General features: G+C 41.7%; 1 protein-coding gene across 3 annotated transcripts in view; it reads left to right on the plus strand.

Annotated features, from left to right (window-relative positions):
- The window catches only part of LOC114443001 (complexin-2), a 34300-nt gene extending 12315 nt beyond the window's left edge, over positions 1-21985 (plus strand). The window contains exons 1-4 of one of the 3 annotated variants that reach the window (XM_028416905.1): positions 11019-11046; positions 11283-11441; positions 18694-18869; positions 19245-21985. In XM_028416905.1, coding sequence (XP_028272706.1) covers positions 11411-11441; positions 18694-18869; positions 19245-19442 — 405 coding nt within the window. In that variant the 5' untranslated portion in view covers positions 11019-11046; positions 11283-11410 and the 3' untranslated portion in view covers positions 19443-21985. Of the gene's footprint in view, positions 1-11018; positions 11047-11070; positions 11154-11282; positions 11442-18693; positions 18870-19244 lie in introns of those variants that run through there. The other 2 variants (XM_028416906.1, XM_028416904.1) reach the window with 2 other exon arrangements.
- Positions 21986-22602: the final 617 nt, after the last annotated feature.

The following is a 22602-nucleotide window of genomic DNA, read 5'->3' on the forward strand; positions in this document are numbered from 1 at the left end:
TGATAATGTACACGACGACCGTCAGCCCAACAATCTGTCAAAACGTCTTTATAGACAAATCTCAGTTTATGTTCTGGTTAAAGTTTTACAAGTTTATTAGCCCAATGAATGATTGGAGCCACCGTCCCCGCTGCAGAAATGTCAAACACATACATCATCACTGTGTTATGTGACTCTTTGCAAACTTTGTCATTTGTCACTTTCAAGTGATGATCTATGCAAACTTAAGTCCTTTTCACTCCTTCCAATCCTTAATGGCTGCTTGGTGGTTTAACAATATAAAAAAAATTAAAAAGCTCACACTAGTGCTAATTTCTTGTTCTTTGGGCTCCATAGGACTCATCTGAGGCAAGATAGTCCACCTAACTCCCAGTTAAATCCAGAAGAGGTGGGACAGACAGCTGCCAGTCTGATGCTAAACATGTTTACCTCCTTACTATCTTAATGTACTTAAAGTATTAAAAGTAAAAGTACTCATGCACCGAATATCTATTATTGATTTGACATGAACAGGTTAAAATAATCAAAGAAATCATCTTAAAATTAAAACGTGTAGTTCATGTACATGTTCAGTCCAGAAGCAGCTATGGACAGGTCTGTGTGTCATGAGGCAGGCTGTGGGCATCAAGTGAACAGAGAGGCTGCTGATAACAAACAGGCATTCAGCATTGTTACTGTGTCAGTGTTCCTGCTGTAGATTCATGTTATGATTCATGTTAATCAGACATTAATGGATGGACCTGTGTTAGCAGACAGCAGCTAACTAGTTAGCTAACTGAGCCAGAGCACCGGCATCATGACTGAGGCTCATTATAGAAACACAGCTGGCAGCGTGACACCACCTCCATGCAGAGTCTGACCTCACATCAGTCCAGCACTGTGTTCATCACATGGAACAAGTAACTACAGACACTGTAGAAATGTAGTGGAGGAGAAAGTACAGGTAACAGCTGCAACATGTAATGGATATAAAGTATGCACTATTATTTTACTTAAGTGGGTCAATGACATGACATGCATATTTTTGAGTCCAAGTCCACTATTTTCTTTCAAAATAATGTAATCTTTTCATGACATCAGTCATTTTAATCTATAAAACCTATTTATTTTCATACATTTGTCAGTGCATTCAAATAATTATATTCTTTTCTGTTTTGGCTTCTCAAACCCCTAAGATGTCAGGTGGAGCAACTGTCCGAGCAAATGGTCAGACTAAAAAAACTATTAAAAAAAATGTATTCAAAATAAAATGCTCTGGCATTATTTTATGTTTATAGTCTTTTGTATAATCTTTTTTTCTAATATAAATATTTTTAAAGCTGTTGAGATAACTGAAAAACTTTTGTCCAGCAATTTACACTTACTTAATGTCAGGGTGGTGCAACCATGAACAATGGGCTTTTATTTTGAAGTGAAGAGACAATAGCCGTAAACAGGATGTTGCGTCAGCCAGAGGACCCCAAGGGACCCTTGGGACTAAGCTAAAAGGTTTGTAGCTCTCTCTTAAATATTGATAAAAATAACTACTTTCAACTCATATATAGGCTGATACACTTTGTATGTCAGGTGGTACAACCATTGGAAAACTAGAAAAATGTTATTTTAATCATAAAACACTTTATTTTATAAAAATTGATATATGAATGAGATGACAAGGGTAGAAGCTAATGCTAGCATCCAAACAGAAGCCTGTTAAATTTAAGCTAAGTTGCTGAAGTCAGTTGGTGCAACCAGTTAGTCAGGAGGCACAACTGCAAGGAATGTCACTATATAATGCTATTAAAAGCTCTAAGATTATCTGTGACATTTCTAAAATGTTTACTAGTTTTAAGTTAAAGATATTACACATTTTATATAGTTTGAAACGCACATGGAAAAACGGCTCTATAGCGCCCCTTAACGCATAGCTCCTCTGGCCGGTTTGACACAGGATCGTGAAAATTGGCACACATATGTATCACCCCAAGACGCACAAAAAACCCTCTTGGACCCCCCCTCCAAACCCAACAGGAAGTCTACCATTTTGCATTTTGCAGCCATTTTTGGCGATTTCTGACCCTCCTAAAAGACTTTTCACGCCTCGCATATCACTTCATCCAGTTGAGCTGAAAATGTACTGTGTCCACTCAGGACACCATAGGGAATAGACACATTCCAAATCCAAGTCTTATAAAAAGTCTTACGGTGAGGTGGGGGCGTGGCCTCAAAGTTGACCATTCACCATTACAAAGGAACTCGCTCTATTTTCTGCAGTACCACCAACATACTTCAGGCAATGTGGACAAAATCTTACAGTACTGCTATAGACCTGAGTCTGAACAGATATACTGTATATGCTAATAGGATGATACGGCCATAGCGGCACCTACTGGCAACAGGAACTTTGTAAACGTGTGTTTGTACATCTCTGGAAATAAGAGGACAGGAGAGCAATGCTGCTTGCAGCTTCAATATTTTTTTTATTTAAACTGGAAATTACCCATGTTAAACCCGAGTTTGTTTGGTGTGTTTTAAGAGAACAGCAGTTACATGACATGAAGGTTAGTTGTAAAGTATGTCCTTAAACTGTAAGTTACCATGAAGCATACACATGGTTACTAATAGTCCTGGAAATACAACCAGCTAACTCCTTTGATGGACGATCAGCCAATACAACAAGCCCTCTTTTGGTCTCAGCTGGTCCTCCAGAGTGCTGCTCTGGGTCTTCATGACCTGAGCTGAGCAACATGGAGCTTTGTCCAGATCCTTTGGAGTCCTGTTGCTGCCACCTTTGTTTTGTTTGGAACAAGGACCAGAAAGGTTTCTTTTTGATTAACCTTTCTGATGCTGTTTCTGTCTCTCTGGCTTGGCTTTTCACAGAGTCCACTCCTTGTCTCAAGTGTTCAATTTTTTCTGCAAAAGTCTTTTTCCACTGCCATTAATTCCTTTACATGCCACAGGCATGTAAAGGAATTAATAATAGTAATCTCTTTGTTATACTGGAGAAAAATTAAATCTGATAATTTAGCTCCTGTCTGTTTTTTAATTGTATTGTCTTTCTGGGTGACATTTGAGTTTTTTAGCTTCAGGTTCTCAGTTACGAGCTGTTTTCTTTTTCAGTTTCTCAGGTAGATTAGTCTTCATAAAAGTCATTCGTTTCTGACCTGGGTCTTCATTACCTTGCTTTGGTTTTGTGGAATGGAAGTACCCCTTCTTGTTCTTCTTCTCTTTCAGATGTTCAGTTTCTTCTGCTATCTGGCTGAGCTGGCTTTTCAGACAGTCCACCTCTTGTCTGAGCTGGCTTTTCAGACAGTCGACCTCTTGTCTGAGCTCCTCCACTTGAGCTTCATGCTGGGTCTTTAAGGCCTTTTCTCGCTGTAGAAATTCCCCTTTCAGTGCCAGCAATTTCTGTGCTGTGTTGTCCTCCACATCCTTCTTATATTTGTCCATCAAAGAAGTTATTTCAGACAGTACTGAAAGACGGTTGCACTCATCTAGGTGCTTCTCAAGTACTTTGTCTTTAAGATTCAACAGTGATCTCAAACTCAAATCCTCTGGTTCAAGGGGTCTGATGTCAGTCAGATATTTCTCATATATCTTTGCATCTCTGTCATCCTGCAGTACTGCTTCATCAAGAAGGTCATCCTTTTCTTTTTCAGTTTCTCGGGTAAATTGGTCTTCATAAAAGTCATCCGTTTCTGACCTGCTCTGGGTCTTCATTACCTGAGCTGAGCAACATGGAGCTTCTTCCAGATCCACAGATGAACAGCTCACAGGCTCCTCTGTGTTCCTTGTTTGACAAGGAGCTGCCGCCTCCTTCGGAGACCTGTTGCTGCCACCTTTGGTTTTGTGGAACCATTTGAAGTACCCCTTCTTGTTCTTCTTCTCTCTCAGCTGTTCAGTTTCTTCTGCTATCTGGCTGAGCTTTATTTTCAGACAGCCCCCCTCTTGTCTGAGCTGGCTTTTTAGACAGTCCACCTCTTGTCTGAGCTGGCTTTTCAGACAGTCCACCTCTTGTCTGAGCTCCTCCACTTGAGCTTCATGCTGGGTCTTTAAGGCCTTTTCTCCCTGTAAAAAGTCCCTTTTCAGTGCCAGCAATTTCTGTGCTGTGCTGTCCTCCACATCCTTCTTGTATTTGTCCATCAAATAAGTTATTTCAGACAGTAATACTGAAAGACAGTTGCACTCATCCAAGTGCTTCTCTTCGCCTTCGTCTTCATAAGCGTTGTAATAAATTTCTGATGGGCCGAAAAGAAGTTTATATAACCAATCGCGTAACATGTCTACTGGTACTCCTCAAAAGTTAAATCATGTGAATATCCTGTTCAGTCTATATACTTTTGAGACGGAACATGTGACATCATCAGTTGTGGCAACAGACTTTGATGATGTCACAACTGATGTCACAGTGGTCATGACACACATTTTACTGTGACATCTTCATGTGACATCATCGGTTGTGACATCATCAAAGGTTGTTGCCATTGTTGTTGCCACAACTGAAGATGTCACATGATGATGTCACAGTAAAATGAACCAGAGTCAGTCTGCAGATGCATTTACACGCACACAAATATGTAAATGCATCTGCAGACTGACTCTGGTTCATTTTACTGTTGACAGTTGGAACAGCAGCCCAGTGTCAGGACTCGTATCGATTTCGCTGTTTGTCATCTGAGCAGATGGCTGAGTGAACACTGTGTACTGTAGCAGTAAATTGCTCTGTTAACTACACAATATTCAACACCAGCAGAGCAGCAAACCTCAGATTCTGTACACCTTCCCCTCCTTCCCTTCATCCTGATCTCGTTTTCTTTATTTTTAAATCATTTCATGTTATTAATTCGAAATGTGTTTTTCTTTTACAACAACATAATCAGTAAAATAAAAATGCCTTTCTAAATAAATGACCTTGTTTTATCTACTAGTAGTAGTTGTAGTACTGGTAGTACTTGTAAGTGTAGCATTTATAATTTTGATATTTGTTGAAAAAACAGAAAAGAAAATTGTTATTGTAATGTTATTTAATTTTTAAGACAAAACTAAACTAATTCTACACTCTTTGGTAGCGATCTAGAGCTTCATTACTCTAAATTTTCATGATATCAGAATAAAATACTTGTTAAACAAACTATAGCGAGTGTTTATAACTGATGGGTTCACATCCTCTGTGAAATACTGGTGGAATTTTGTGCTTTGGTGCCTTTTGGCTGCCAGCATTGATTGATTATATTGATTGAATTCTCCCCACATAGTACATGTGTGTATGAATGCATCAACAGCCTTTATTTACTCTGTAATTATTATTGACTGACTGCAGGAGGGCACTGCAGTTTTATACCTGATGTTGGTATAGTTTCTAACTGTTATTGTTCAGTTTAGACAGCCATTCATATTTTTGTGAGGTCGCTAGTGTTACAAGTATTATTCTTCTCCATCATGACCTGTCTTTTTGCTCTGCTTCATTTGTTGTTCAGCCATGATCACTCCTAGCAAGGCCAGCAAAAAGGATGTGATGTAGGCTGAGCAACATCCAGACTAGTATCAACAGACGACAACATGTTATTAGTAACATGAGATGTAGCTAACAGCTACATTTAGCATCAGAAAAATGAACTACCCAGGATGTTTAATTGTGGCAAAGGCTGTAAACTCCACAGTAGTCACCAGAGGTGGATAGAAGAAGAAGACCTGTGTGTGGGAGGATGTGTTGATCTGCATGAGTTCAGAGAGGCATTGGGAATTTGGTGCTGTTGTCTCATGGATAAAAAAAGTCCCAAATGTCTCTCTTTATGCCCGGTTTACACTGTGCGATTTTAAGACCATTGCATGACACACTACATGATGTGAATGTAATAAACTTTGGTACGACGTCAAGTTTGATGCGAGCAGATTGTACGATGACCATTTACTGAATCGCATGCGATCGCAGGTTACGACATGCGAGGAGGATGTGGAGGCGGAGTGACAGGTCGTAGCAGCTGTCACACTGTGAGACAGTCATCCTAAATTTCTGACACCGCTAGAATTTTATCTCAGCTTGTCTTTGGTCGCAAGATGCTGACAATGGCCGTTGCAGAACCTGCCTCACAGTGAGATGTAAGGCCACTGATTTAGAGCCACGACCAAAGATATCACCACGATTCTCCTACGATGCTCGTCTTTCGTCTGCGACAGCCCAAAGTCGTACAGTGTACACCGGGCATAAGTGATGCGGCAGGAAAAAATTCAAAGGAAAGAACTTAACATAGCCTTTCTGCAGTATGTAATTCCACCCGTGCTTTGCACACTAAAGTGTTCGACCGAAATTATTTCAGCTGCCAGCATTACATCATCAATCACAGATCCTGAGCAGAAATAGCACATGAAAAAATGTCATAGTCAATCAGCAGAAAGCCAGAGCTATAATAAAACCCTTATTACATGTTATTAAAATATAAAATATGCACATTAAAATTAGTCTCATCAATACAGCATGGTCTCACTCCTTTCACATAGAAATGAAATGCAGTCACGATTCCCTCATTTTGCCTTCCAGTCTGTGCTGAGGGAATAATTTGTCACCGCGGACACACATGAATAAATGATGCCATCATGCTGACGTCGCCGCGTTAGCAGCTCATCATTAATTCATCCTCCAACGTCTGCAACATTTATTTTCTGTCGCTGATAACTTTTTTTTTTGCCATCATGAATGAATTATGCTGTGGAGCACTATATTATTCAGGGGAAGTAAGGTTTGTAGTGCAGCCCAGACATGCGTTCTGTGACAGATAAAGATGTTGTGTTGTGGTGAAGTCCTGCTAACGGGCTGTAAAAAAAAATAAATAAAGAAGCTCCTGTCAGGGATCCATCTCGCCCAAGCCGCCCGGCTGCCATATTGATTTTCTCTTTCAGGTCCAACTGAGTGTCCACAGTGTCAGCTCGTCAAGTGCAAGGTGAAAGGCTGACAGCGAGTGTGTCTGTGTGGTTAAAGGGGACATGCGTTTTTACTGTGATTTATCCGCTGTGACTGATGGTGAGGATGTTTAGTTTCAAGCTGTTGGATTCGCCCCATTTTGTCCCACGATTTCCTGACGGGCAAAGTCTGCACCAGTCTGTAGTAGCTGGGGACAGTCGGCACCAAAGTAACTGAAAGTGTGTGAGGTGGCCGAAGACGCAACCTGACCTCAGTCATTCAAACATGGTTGAATTTTTCGGGTCGAGAGCAGTAGTGTCGTGTAAACTGATCACTGACCCAACTGCCACCACGTGTTGTGAACAGCCAATAAAAACAGAGGTTGAGACACGGGAGACACCGTCAGAAGCAGAGTTTTTCTGAGCAGATAGCTGCACAAACAGCAGCAGCGAGCTACTGTTGTCAGTGTTTGTTTACTTTTACTTCTTTCTTCTCCTTTTTTTTGGAAGTTGGCAAACAACACATTGCTGCATTACTGCCACCAGCTGGTGTGTTTCCTCAGTTGGCTTTAGTTGGTTTGACTGTGCTCCCTCATCAGTGTGACCCCCGTCAGCATAAAAACATCTGCTGAAGCCAGGCTATAACTCTGCTTCACCAACACAGCGGAATCTTAGTGACTCCTTCATGTGAGACAGACAGGAACAATACATCACAGTGTCGCTCCACCTGCCTCCATCCTCATCAGACAGCAGAGGCCTGAGCGGCGGCTCGTTATGTAAGGGCTTATCAGTGGGCGGTTAGCGTTGGAACCGGGAACTGAAGCAGCTCTCCAGCATACTGAACTTCTCTCCTGTTGTGATAGTGGAGGGTCTTTTAAACCTTACATAACCCTCCCTTTCACACAACGCTCAGTATACCATTCAATCACTGACAATAGCACCCAAGGGCAACTTCCTCCTCCCTCTCCTCGCCTCATCTCCCATCCCCCTAGCACCCAACCATTTCCCCTCCATCTTTTCTTCTCCTTTTTAATTTCATAATCCAGGCGCTGGCAGCGGTGCGTGACGTGGGATAATGTTATCAGGACCGGGCAGGACGGCTCGCTGATCCTATCCAGTTAATTGGAAGTTGTTTCCGAGTTTCACGGCTGAAGTCGGGGGGGACGGGAGCAGCTCAGCAAGGCGAATGCAAGTCTGCCAGTGGAACATGTTTGTGACAGGCGAAGGGAATGTGTTCGAGGAAAAGAAGGAGAGGAAAAGCTCAAAGTGTGTGTGATTCCAGCTCAGAGATGACAGGTCCATTATAGGAGTTACATCCGTGATGGATGGGGCCAACATGGAGGCTTATTATGGTTTTTTAATGATGATGGAAAAACATTTGGTTTCCTTCATGCAGAAACTCAGTAATGCTGATTTCCATTTTTTGACTCTTATTATGTCACTACACCTATGAAGGAGTTATGGTTTAAGCGAAGGATCCCAGCTTGGGTTGGAACCAGGCAGGAACCGTCACATTTCTTAATGCTTAAATGCAAAAAACTGTAGTTCCTCAAACGGCCACTTGAGGGCTGGCACTAAAAGCTAGGCAATCCTCAAAGACCTCCATGTTAAAATGGTGCAGGTGTTTATATTGCAGTGAAAATGAACACACTGCTGCATCTGTACTGACATAAACATAGGATTGATTGACTGATTGATTGATCCTGGTGTGTGTGTATGTGTGTTCTGGGGGGTTGTAGTGTGTAACAGCACTGCAGAGAAACCAGCAATAAAACCAGACATAAAACTGACATGTTGGAGAAAATTAAACTTATTTTCTGTTATTAATACCTCATAGTGAGGACGCTACTGATGAAGGATGCAGCTCATCCTGTCCCATCAACAAACAACCATGCAGGCTGCATCGCTGCAGGGACACGCTGATCAAAGATAATCGAACATTTACTGTCACGGCTTATGTATGTCAAGGTTAGGAGCCGAATGCCCTCAATGTGTGTGTGTGGTGTCCCCCTTTCTTCCAGATGTCCTTGTCTGACAGCAGCATATTTCCTTTACTCCATTAGCGAGTCCTTGAGTCTGTAACGATAAGAGAAATGTTCTGCTGCTGGGCGCTCACACACACACACACAGATCTCTTGTCCAGTTAGTATGATATATGATATTACAGCGAAACAACAAAAACAGACCTTTATCCTGCTTTTCGATTTTTTTTTTAAATTAAATAAATGTTTGAAAAAAATAAAGTTTGAGATTTACTGAAACTAAAATATCACAAGAAATGCTGTTAAACTTCTCTTAAAGTTCAGAATCTTTCATGACAGAAGGTCTGTTTAATCAAACGGTTAATTTTTAGTGTTTTTTTATTAAATACTCATGCTGTTAGATTTGGTTTTATTTCTACACGATGTATTCAAGGACTGTAGGAAAGTCAGATTATTCCCTGTTTTCACAGTTATGATGAGTGCAGACAAAGAATCATCCATCTCAAACATGTTGGTGGAGTTGGTCACTTTTAAAAGGACGTTTAAATCACAAAGATACAGCCACTAAATGCAACGTGAATCGTCTGTCCAAGGCTTTTTGGTGCGTTTGCATATGCTCATTGTATGCATGCATGGGCAGCACACAGGGTTAAGTGTGTACTATTGTGTGTCATACAGTCCTTTCAATCAAATCTTCTGTGTGTGTGTTTTGTGTGTGTATTTAAATGAGGTGCTTCACCCCCTGAAGCGCTCGGTCACAGTTACAAATGGATTGCCGTCCCGCCCGGCCTCATCTCTCTCTCTTTCTTTCTCTCTCTCTCTCTCTCTCTCCCAGAATAAGCTGTGCAGCTCAATCTGCACCGCCATCCCATTTCATCCCAACTCCATTCAGCGCCGCCAAATATTGGCGTAGCGAAATGACACTGAGGTGCTCTGCGGTGGAGAGCAGGGAGGGATTGGCTTCTAAAATGGAAATGCTGTTCTGGTTCACCAGGAGCCGTGAATGTGGAGGATTTTGTGTGTAGAGCTGCTGCTGTGGTTAATCAAATAAATACAGAAGTTTCAGTGTAGGGACAACATTCAACACGTGTGGCTGCAGTTCCTCTAATGGCCACAGTTTTTTAAAAATGACCTGGATTTCAAAGGCAAATTATATTTCAAAAACGTATACTGTTCTAACCAGCTCTCAGTTCAGCTAAAACTCAACACTGTGATGTTTTTTTCAAAATAAAAGCATGTTTATAAATTAATACAACATTCCAAGGTTTGAAAGAACTGATCAAAACAGGAGCTGCTGCATCTTTTGCAGTTTAGCCACATTGCCACATCCTCATTGGAGTATTTACAAGTGTATTTTATGTTGAAGATTTAAAAGTATGTGACACCTCATCACAACCCCATTGACTTCAGAATGAAGGAACCAGTTTAATGCATTTCCAGGCTTAGGGCTCTCTGTTAGAGCAGCACTCTAGGACAGTGAAGGCAACACTGTGATGCTGAACAACATGCTGATTCAAAGTACTTTTAAAGAGGCATGCTAAACATGCAGTTTGAAGCTGGCCAATCAATGCTCGTCACTGTAAAACCATAGTTAGTAAACTTAGCTTAGCTAATATGTGGCGTCCTTGTTACTATGGAGGAGCGAGTACGGCAGAGGGATGGATGTTTGAAACTCAAGTAGGCGGGGCTTAACAGGAAGCTGGAATTTTGGACCAATAATAAAATAAAAGCATACCTACATACCTACGTACTTACATCCTGTGGTGTGTTTAGCTGATTGTGTGTGCGTGTGTGTGTGTGTTCCTTACTGCTGGTTTTCAGATGTTTTGACAGGATTGCAGTCACCACTCTGAACAGTGAATACATTTCAAAAGCTTGCAGCAGAATAATAGACTGATTGCATTACATGCAGGAAGAGAGACAGTATGTGTGTGTGTGTGTGTGTTAATGAAATATTAATGAGGAAATATAGATTTGTGTTGTGGAGAGGATTTCCCTTTCAAATGATGCGTGTGTGGATATAAGCTTCTCATACATGTTCAGACACCATTTCATTTGTCATGAAATATTTATGAGCAGCAGAAGATGACTGATCTGCTGGTATTGAGTTACAGACAGATAAGTGACTCAGAGCCAAAGGCCTCAGTATTGATCGACGCTCTACCAGAAAGGGATTCCTGTCACCGGGGTAAAGAGTGTTAACAGGATCCCATTATCTGTTGTTTTAACATCGACGTGGTTCTCGTGTTTTTACGTATTGGAGATCTATTGGTGTATTTAGCGTCTCAAATTGATGTACTGGAGAGGACATTTACACTTTCTGCACGGGGGGGGCGGCAGCTTTATTTACTTCTGTTGTGTTATACAAACAAACATGGCTTAATATGTGACTAAGCCTTTTTTTCTGTGTCTCGTGTTCGGCAGACACCCAGCATCACGACCGACAGAGGAACGGGAGAAGGATCGACACACCTGCAGACCCCAGGCTCGGTGGCTACATGCTCAGCTGTCTTCGGCTTTAAGACGAACAACTGTACTAATCAGCAGGAAGCATGGATTTTGTAATGAAGCAAGCTTTAGGTGGTAAGTGCTCCTCTCCTCACCTGTGGGAACACATTCGATTCAGGGACGATTTACTGTTTAAGAAGCTCAGGTAATCCAATGAAGCTGCGCTCTCTGGAGCACTGTAAAGCCTGTGGCCATTTAGTGTCAGCTGGATGTATTGCTGTGGAATTTCCAGGGAAACAGGAGTCGGGTTTGCATTGTGAAGCTGTCACGAATGCACAGGGCTTGATTTATACATACATGCACAAGTTTGTGCGTCAGCTGCGAGGCTGCTTGTTTACTTCTTGTGCTTCAGACAATCCACCTGTAGCTGCAGCGGATCACAGTGCAGTCAGAGATACTGAATGCTGAATTGCAGTGACTTGTTTTGATCATAAACTGCAGTCAAAATTAAAAGTCAGTGGAGGGGCGGGGAGTGTACGACCACTAAATTTAATTTTCTCTCACAGAGGAGAAAATACATTTCAAATATTTGAAAATGTCGTCAGGTAAACGTGATGAAAACAAATCAGACCTCTGTCACTTTTGTGATAATGTGTCAGTTTCCTTTCTTTATGACTCCATATATCTCAGCCGCTGTTCCTTAAACGCAGCCCGAGAGGCTCCTGCATCAGCCGGCTCGTTCTCTTAGAGCAACATAAAACTGCCAAGGTGAATATGTGAAGGGCCCGGAGGTCATGCCTACTTTAATCAACCCTCTCATCTTGTTTCATCAGAGCAGTGACCAGCAGCCAGAGTGAAATGAGATTTATTCCTGCCTTCCCTCCTCTCGCACATTCTTCCTCCCTCCTATTTCCTTCTTGTTTTCACTCAATCGATTTTTCTCCGTTTCATTCTCTTGATGCATTTGAATGTTCTCGTTAAATCTTTTTTTTTATTTTTCTCCTGTTTGCTTCAGCCTTTTTTTTCCACTGAGTGAGTTAATGTGGCCTCACACGGTGTTAAGTGCTAAGAAATCTTTTCTTTTTTTTAAGTATTTCTGAGCACATGTTTCTGCTGGTGCATAATCAAAGTTTTTTTAATATCTTTTTTAAATATTGCTTTTTTTGCACTGAAATTGGGTGAGGGCTTTAATCTCATTGTCCTTGTGTATAGTGACAATAAAAGGCATTCTATTCTATTGTACTCTATTTTAAAGAAAAAAAATGTAAATTTACTGGCATACTCAGCTCTGATTGGACATTCATTTTCAACAGTTGCCACTGATTCTAGATGAAGAAATTATTTTCCTAAAAGGATGCTTTTCAGAAACTTTGGACTGGTTGAATTGTTTGGCTGCTGAAAAAGAGCCTGATATCACCACATGGCGTATGAATAATCATTTTTCAGTGTTATTACTGTGCATTTGTAGCATTTTACCTGTGATTTAATGCCACTTTGGTTTCCAATAAATTGCACTGGCAGCAGGAAGGCACAATGTTGATATAAAAATGTGTTTAATGTTATGAATGTGTGTTTTAAGAAAAACTATGATCTTTACCAAACCTCTAAATATTTTGTACCCTTAACAAGTAGGTTTTGATGCCGTACTCTGACTGAAGTGAAAATGAGATTTAACTATGCATTTTAACTTGTTGGGGTTAGACATTATGTGGTATCAGTTAAAGTTAGGCATTAAAAAGGGGTTAGGAGTTGGGTAGGATCATGAAACACATTCATAACAAACACATTTTAAAAGGAAAACCGTGCCTTTCTGCTGCCACGATGGCACGTCAGTGGACACTGCAGTGGCATCAAATGACACAGGAAACGCTATGGATGGATCAAACCAAGAAATAGCCAAGATGAGCTTGGACATGATTGATTGATTGATAGATGGATGTGTATTGCTAGTGTTGAAAACTACCCCTACTACTACTCTATCATTTTTCTTGCCTTAATGCAGCACAGCTCACTCTCCCTGTGTGGATATCTAGACCCCCTACCCCCCAAACACTCTGCTCTCCGTCCATCCAGCCTGAGATGAAGTGTTGTAATTTACCTCCTGTAGAGGTGCTGCCTAGTGCTGCGACCTTTCCTCTTGGAACAAACATGACATTTATTTCATTGGGACGCAGCTGGCCGTCCATGAATATATACAGGCAGCCACACACATTTGAGTTTTCAGTCCCAAGGGGGGGAAGGGAGACCTTTTTGAAATGAGGAGTGGTGTTGTTACGTAGTGTTGTTGTAGTGGTGAGGGTGTCAGGACATCAATCCAGGAACCACCCTGCAGTGCTTCTCATGCATAGAAATGGATTTTTTATCACCCTGAAAGATTTGTTCTTTGTAGACTTTTCATTTAATTAATACGAAAATTGGAAGAAAATGCAGTTATGTATTGATAATCTGTACAGAAGGCTGTCCTATTTGTCCTGGAGATTCTCGAGTGGATTTATTTGAAATCTCCCACAGATTTCTGCCTGTGTTTGAGATTCAGTTAGTGCTGTGAATTTAGAAATAGAGCTGTGTGTAACTTAATCTCACTGTGTGCAGGTAAACACAAAAACACACAGCAGTCTACTTTATCCAGTTTTAGACTCCTATCTAATTTAGCCCCACACACACACTCTGGCCGAGCCTCTGTAATGTCATTAGACTGTGGACACATCATTTCACATCGTTTCATTGGTTCAGACTGAAGTATAGATTTTAGCTGCAGGCCTTAGTTTGTATTTGCTGAATGCTTAATTATTAATCAGATTCATCACAGTTTCCACGCTGTGTTTGATTTATCAGTGTAGGACACTCACTGTCATTTTCAGCCAGTTCTTCCACTCCTGCCACATTTTCAATCATGGCTTCCTATGTTCAAACATGCAGTTCAGAATATTTAGTTTTATAAATAGTTATTGCATTCTGTGTCTTTGGAGAATATTAATGGAGAAAGACTTTAAGACTTTTTGCTATTTTAATTGTGTCATTGTTTTTTTTTGGTACAGGATGCATGATGCATTCAAAGACCAGCAGGATGTTAAAAATATAAGCCTCTGGATATGATAAATCCTCGATTGTTCTGGTTCGTTTTGGGACAGAGACGGTCAAAGCGTGAAGACATTTTTCATGGTGATAAGATGCAATAACGGAGTGGCAGTCGGTGCCATCAGGACTTTGTTCCTGTCAGGATATCAAACACATGAACTCTCATCCTTTCTCATAAAGAAGCTCGTATGGAATACAATCAGTGAAGGATCAGCGTGAGCAGGTCCTGACCGGGCTGGTCGAGCTCGCTGTTTCATTTCCTGTGCAGGCGTGATGAAGACGAAAATGCAGTCGTAACAGGAAGCCGTAAGGCAGTCTGATTATACACTGTTTGTGCTGCTGGCGAGCACTTCAGCAGGGAGGTATGGTGTCGCCACGAGGCCACCCTGCCCTGCCACTGAAATAGCTGATCGATGCAGGAGGTTTTTCAGCCGGTCTGGGCGACGAAGGTGATCCATTATGTAAATGAGCACCATTTTTCATACTCTTCCATCCCTGACAAATTATCCAGTAGTACTGCCATCCATCTGGCCGACTGAAGGAGGAGTCAGTGGTGTATGGCTTCTTTGTGTGATACTGTCTTGTGTTCACCACTAACACATCATCACTTTCTTCAGCTCAGACTATACTCCTCTCTTCCTTCATGCCTGTTCTACATAGTGAATGGACCACTTTGAACCGGTCGATGTCTGTGTATCTAGTTTGCCCTCAGTCCAACAAGAAGGGAAGATTAAGCGGTGCAGGTGTCTAGTACAGAAATCTGTATGATTGTAGCTTGCATTATGACCAGCTAGCCTTGTGTAATACCAGAGATAGAATAGTGGAAGCGGTTTTAGTGTCTTGTACAGAAATCATTCAACAAACCTGCATGACTGCGGATAAAAAAAATAAAATAAATTTATAAATATACAGATCTAATACGAATACATGCTACATGTTCTGATATTTATGTTTGTCTTCCTGCTCTGTCTGGTGGGCTGATTAGTCACAGTACACATGACCAGTGCTTGACGAGTGTGTTGATGATGCATGACGCAGCCACCAAAACAACAAGCAGAAGGGTGGGATGGGATTATTCTCTGAGATTATAAGAAGTCTTATTATTATTATAGGATCCTTGTGATAATTTGCTGGGCTACTATTATGTTTTACATGTTTGGAGGGCATGTTACAAGTTACTTGGTTGGTTATTACACCCATCATCTCTCCATGTGTATTCAAGGCAGTTATTCAGTGCATCTTTTTATCCAAATCTTGACTTGACCTCTCTGCTGCTCAGTCTGTTTTGGCAAAGCGGTTGCATGCTTCACATCGCAGCCTCATCAAAATTGAGAGCATTTCGTGCACTAAAACCCTCTTGGCACAAAGAAGTGGCTCAGGGAACAAAGTGAGTGAAGTAATGAGCGACTGAATGCACAATGCAGGGACTGGGGCTGTTTGAGCACTTAGCCTCAGATTGCCTACCTTTGTTTGTGGAGGAATTTTGTGAGCTGGTCTCTAATGGAGATGGAGCGGAGGTGGAGCAGAGGAAGGTTCATTCAATCATAGTGATGGTTGAACAGAATCAAACGCATAGAAAAGACGAGCAAGATAATCAAATTAGTCCTGACATAAAAAGAGGGGGAGGGATAAGGAAGAGCAGAGGACACAGAAGGACGGAGGAGGGGGGATGAAGAGGATGGAGGAAGGGGGATGAAGGAGGTGGAGAGAACATGTGAAGGTTAAAGACACCACTGGGTCAAAGGGAAACCTCTCCAGAGTACAGTTATAATCATCGTTCTGTTGTTCTGTGCAGGCTGGATTGAAAGGGCATGGGAAAGCCAGTTCCGGCCTGTGGCCCGTGCTTTGCCCAGGTCTCGGTGCAGACGAAGCATTAGTGAGTGTACCATACAGGACAGCTCATATTTCTGCAATGCATTGTTTAAGAATGCCGTTGGTCCTGCTCTAAATGTTTCCTGCTAGTAATGCTAAGGTTGACCTACTAGGCTCTTTGGTACCATGTACAAAAGAAGTTTATTTTAGAAGCCTGTGTGTAGACATGATTAGAAAAAATCCCTACATGTGGTCTGCATGAAAGGATTCACATTCCTGTTCTCTTAAATGTGAAACTCAAGTCAGTTCATTTTTAATAGCATCTTTTACAAGTAGAAGTGATACTAGGTGCTTTACAGAATCAGTTAAGGTGACAGTGGAAGGAAAAATTCTCTTTTAATGGAAAGACACCTTAAGCAGCACTAAGCTCACAAGAGTCTCATAAGACTAAAGATATAAAACTAAACAAACAAATATCCAAATTAGATTAGATTAGATTAGATTGAATTTTTATTATCATTGTATATGTACAATGCAACGAAACATAGTTTGGCACCTAACCAGAAGTGCAACATATACAGTAGATCTACAGTATGTACAGGTGTCTATACAGATGGCTGCCATAGTATGCAGAGTTTTAAGTACTATGAACCTACTATACAGATGGATATGTGCCTTAAATGTGTATCCAGTCTCTGTGTCCAGTGATCGGGTCGCTGAGGCCCAGTAACAGAGGGGGTGTTGATGCCCAGATCTCCAAGTTTGGTGATTAACATTGAAGGTCTGACGGTGTTGAATGCTGAGCGGAAATCCACAAGCTACAAGCTGATGGCCGTTTCAGTGTTGTCCCTGTCAAAACGAGCATAAAAGTCATTTAACTCATTCGGAAAGGAAACATCTGTGGCTGTCATGGACGAGTTACCTGGTTTGTAGTCGCTGATGGCGTGGATGCCCTGCCACATGCGTCTGGACTTGGAGAAGTGTTCCTCTACCTTTACTTTGTAGCAGTGCTTGGCCATTTTGATGCCTCTCTTTAGGTTAGCCCTGGATATGCTGTAGGCCTGTGGATCACCTGATCTGAAGGTGGTGTTGAGGTCTTTCAGCAGACTGGACTAATTTGTGGAAAAATATGCAATGAGGTAAATCTCTCTTCTATTATGAACTGTGTGCACTCACACATGTGTGCACACACAGTTCCAGTGCATATGCTGTGTTTTACCACAGCAAAGAGCCCACAGCGGACAGTCTGACCTTCACCCGACTCCCCAGCGAGTCCCAAGGAACGTTTCACTGCCTGCCCCTCCCACCAGCTGAGCACTAATTTGTCATCCTCAGGTTTGCTCCCACCGCACAGCGCTGCAGGCCAATTAGGGCCACGGCATGGGTCTGCTGCAGAGCGACAGCACCGGCCACCCCCAGGTTTACAGAGCCGAGAGGGAGCCACATTTCTACAGAATAATCAGCGTGTTTTCCTCCTCTGGCTCCTGTCTGATTCACAGCATGATAAATAATAACCAAAATGATTTTAAAATTCATCACTGACTTTTCTAAACACTCATCTAGAATTAACTCAATTAAAGCTGGTTTGCAGCTGGGGAGAGTGCAGAAAATATACACCTCTCCTCCAATGATCGGCTCCAGTCAGGCTCACATTCTGGTTTTGGCAAGAGAAAGGCACTAGCTGGTAAACCAGGCTGCCAGCCAGGCTCTCCTCTCACCAGCGCCTGAGAGGTAGATCAATACCCAGATGAAGTTTTCTCTCTGCTGCAGGATCCATAATTCATACACTCTCGGGTGGTCCTGTATTTACTATCGATCAGATGGGGGTTACAACGGCAGTGCTGATGTGCGGGAGTCGCTTTCACGTCTGGAAAGTAAACATGATGGAGAGGCGAGCTGCTTTCAGGAGCCCAACCTGCAGTCAACCTGTACTGTGGTGAGAATTGATGGTGCTCACTGTTACAGCCTCAGGGTGCACATTAAAAATATATAGAAAATGGCAACAACCCTGATGCATTTAATGATTTTTCAGTCAAAACTTTTTATGAGCTGGACGTGTGTAGCCTTCCATGCATTATGATCATCAGGGTTCTTGTTGACAAACGTCACCTTTGTGAGAAATCGACAATCACAGTGTGATTGTTGGTTTAGATTGCCACGCTCGTTGTCTCTTGTAGAAAATGACTTCGCCATGTACTGTGCCCGGAAACTTGAGCATATCACCTGAATATGTATGTGCAGGTAGGGCTGACAGATGGCCGACACCAGGTGGAAGAATGTGTCTTCCTCTGTCTCAGTGGCTCTTTGAAGCTTTTCCAGCTGGCTGTTCTTCTTCCTTGTTGTTTCCAAGATGCCTTGAGGATCATCAGTCCTCAGATTATGTATCACGATACATAATCAACAATAAATCACAATATCTGTGACTTAAAACAATTTTCAGACAGAAAGGAGCTGTGCTTGTTTGTTGCTCACCCTGATCACTGTTTTCTCTCTACAGGGGCCACCAAAGACATGGGTAAGATGCTGGGCGGGGAGGAGGAGAAGGACCCAGATGCAGCCAAGAAGGAGGAGGAGCGACAGGAGGCACTGAGGCAGCAGGAGGAGGAGAGGAAGGCCAAACACGCCCGCATGGAGGCAGAGAGGGAAAAAGTACGGCAGACCATCAGGGACAAGGTGAGAAAACACATGTAGGAACTGTGACTGATGACGCTGCTTCTTGTTGTCACCTTTCTACTGTTATAAGTACAATGAGCCTGAATGGTACAGATGTGATGCCAATAAAAACAAAGTGCTCAAAGCAGCTAAAATAAAGGCTTCTCATTATTCGAAACATATTTTCACCATACCATGTGATGGTCATATGTTATGATGTCAAGTGGAGTGGGACTTAACTGCAGGACAAGGAGGATGTTGACTAACTAACCAACATTAGGTTACACAAAGGAGTAAAAACAAACAAAACACATCGTTCAAAGTATTAATTATTCTCATGTCTCATTTACATGATTCTTTCTGTACATTCCTCCCCATTACGGTCTCTTCATCCAGTACGGGTTAAAGAAAAAGGAGGAGAAGGAGGCGGAGGAAAAAGCGGCTATGGAGCAGGCCTGCGAGGGTTCACTGACACGCCCGAAGAAGGCCATACCGCGAGGCTGTGGAGATGACGACGAAGAGGATGAGGAGAGCATCCTGGACACCGTTCTCAAGTTCCTGCCTGGACCTCTACAGGACATTTTCAAGAAGTAAAACAAAAAAAAAGCAAAACAAAATCAAACGAACCCTAAATTCAGGGTCCGGTCTGGCCTGGGCCAGGCTGCAGGGTCTTTGTGTCGGGGAGCCAAGACAGACTGGGGGAATTATTTTGGGTAAGCAGGAGGGTTGAGTGTAGACGAAGCAAAACAGCTGTGGGAGGGGGGGTTATTGTCAAACTGTTAGAGGCTACTCACTGCCTTTCTAGCGTTCTTTTCTACTCCACGACGATTGCGTCATTCTTCCTTCTTTTATTTGCCAAAATTGCCGTTTTCGACTGCCAGTTAGCACATTTCTTACAAATAGTTGTTATTTTTACACCAGTTTACATCATTTTTCTGGAGAACAGTATTCCCTTAAAGGACGGCGGACTCTCGTTCTTCTGTGGTTTTCCAAACGACACTGCCACCATGTTTTTCAGTAGATGGAACATGTTTTGTTCATTCCAATGGGTGTTTTCTATGAACCTGGTGTAGTTCTTTATATTAAAACAGTCAATGTTTGAGTTTTTAGAACATGTGCCTTCATATCATCTCCTCTGGCAGAGAATTTGTAGATGAAGGTTTCATTTTGACTCAAATAATCGCTGGTTGGCATGCGTTCAAAGATACAAGATTGGACACCTTTGATATCTGGATGGCTGAGAGGCAGAATCTCCAGCGGTTCAAACCAGGAGGTTCTGAAAATCAACAGTCAGAGAGGCCACGAGCTACTAAAGCTTCTGTTCCAAATTTACTTCTGCTTCTAATTACACTGCTATCATGAAATCATGTCAGAATATATGGGGTTCCTACACATTTTCCATTTCAAAGACTTTCCTTAACAATTTTGGACTGTATGTGGATTTAAAGACATGGCGTTATGATGTGAACGCAACTAATACTTGTGTGCACGGCTAACTCATTACAAGTACACAAGGTTGTTTATTTTTACTAACTTTCCAATATACCAAGACCTGCCACTGTAGTGTGTACACAAATTACTAAATTATCCTCACACATGCAGGCTACGGTGACACAGATTTAAAGTTGAAATGAATGAAATGAAGTATGGAGCTTATGATTCAGCACTGGCCTAACTCATGCTCCACCTCTTAACCTGTATTTGGATTAACCAGGAGTTACGGTGGATTTGATCACTGCCAACATGGCCACCCTCCACACAGAGTAAAAACGATGTTTCATTGGTTGACAATGACTGGCTGCAAATGGTCAGCCCTGCATCCTCAGTCAGTGACCAGATCGTAGCACATTAAACGCAGCACAACCTTGTGAATCCAGTCTGGATTCATATTTCCATACACTGTGTAGGAACCCTGTGTATACATTTTAAATGAAAAGGACCAAGAAAACTTTTTGTACATAAACAACACTTCTCTCCATGTCCAAGACTTATTTGCTGTATGGAATCATTATGATTTAGGTAGTGTGATCCCCATAGACAATCAGAGCGTGGACCACTGGGAAACGAGGCGTAGCTGTAACTGTATGTCATCACATCATCTGTGAAAAGTGAAGCACTTGATTGTTGTTTTCTTCACACATGAATGCAAAGACCAGGCAATGCCTGGCTGTTTCTTTTTTTTTGTTTTTTACTGTGCAGGAGTTTTATCGTTTTCTCAATGTATGGCTGAAAGCTCATCAACATCCAGACCAAAGAAATAATGGTGAGACCTTACTATTTCTTTTGTCACCGCCAAAAAACATAAACCGCCAAGCACCTCCTCGTAGGAGAAAATGTGGCGTGCCCCGTTCAGTGCGTGCATGCATCCCAAAGACCACCGCGAAAAAAACAAACGCACTTCCTCTGAGTATTCCATGGCTGAACAGCTCCCTGTAGACTGAGCCTGAGGAAAACAGTCTGTGAGTCGCTGCTGGCAGATTATATTCAGCATCCTGCAACTCTTAATCTAAAAAAATATCATAGTGATCTGTCATATAGCATTTAAATAGATGAATAATATAAATAGTAAATAATATGTGACATTTATTGATAAAGCTAAGCATGTTCCTAAATGATCCGGTGGCTTTTCAGTGGTTAGTTATGCAGCGATGTATGATTAATACATTGTTCCTTGAGTTTGTGATTTAGAATAGGGATTATAAGACTAATGATGAAGCTGTTATGGGCACTCTTTTTTTCATTTTCTAGCTCAGATAGGACTTTCCACTAGACAAAGCCATATTGTTTAGACTGCAATAATTACTGAAAATGATTTTAAAAAAAAGAGATTTCCACGTGTGTGTACAAAATAGAAAAAAAGATCTTTGCATATCTGTTTGTAAATCCTCACCATTCTTGTATCTTTAAACATGTATACTAATGTATACGTAGAAAAAAAAGAAGCCATTGTTATAACTGTCAGTGTGTATACATGTTTACCGTTCAGTGTGTGTGTGTGTGTGTTTATACGTGTGTGTCTTTCTACGTGTCTGTGATGTTGTCAATTCATATGGTCCCGGTTTATACATGTCTTTGAACTGTGCACAGGCGGGAGCAGCAGCAGACTCGTCGCTGTGCTGTGTCTAAAACAACGAAAAGAAAAAAAAAAAGAAAAATACTTAACACATTCCTTTCAAATGTTGAGCATGCAAACGTTTTGGTAGAGAAGAGAATACACCAACTGTCAAAAGACAAAAAAATAATACTGTTTCTGAAGGAGTCTCCGGACAACAGAATGTGTGCATTGGATCCAGAAAGATGGGCTTGTGAGGCGTCCAATGGTCTTTGCAGACTGATGAGGCATAAGCAGGGAAGGAGAGAAATAAAACCACACATTCCAAACTTCCTGTTTCACACGAGGGTGCTCTTGAGAGTTTAGAATAAGTGGACCCCAAAAAATGTAAAGTTAAAGTGATATTTTTGGACATTTTTCAGAACGATTTAAATCAAGAAAATGACACTCTGTTCCACAGGGGGCGCTCCTGAGACAGTCAGGTACAAATGGACACCAAAAATGTAAAGTTAAACTGATTTTTCTTTCATGTATCTTGATACAGTTTAGATTTTTAGGACTTAAAATCTGGAAAATGACGGTTCTATGACAAAAACTGTTACAATGCTAACACACATAGGCAACACTACAGCTCAATAGAAGGACAAAGTGTGAGTCAGCAAGGGCTGCACGATCTTGAATGCAACTCTGGACAGACTTAAA

Source organism: Parambassis ranga, chromosome 10 (assembly GCF_900634625.1).
Source record: "Parambassis ranga chromosome 10, fParRan2.1, whole genome shotgun sequence".
Taxonomy (NCBI): Eukaryota; Metazoa; Chordata; class Actinopteri; family Ambassidae; genus Parambassis; species Parambassis ranga.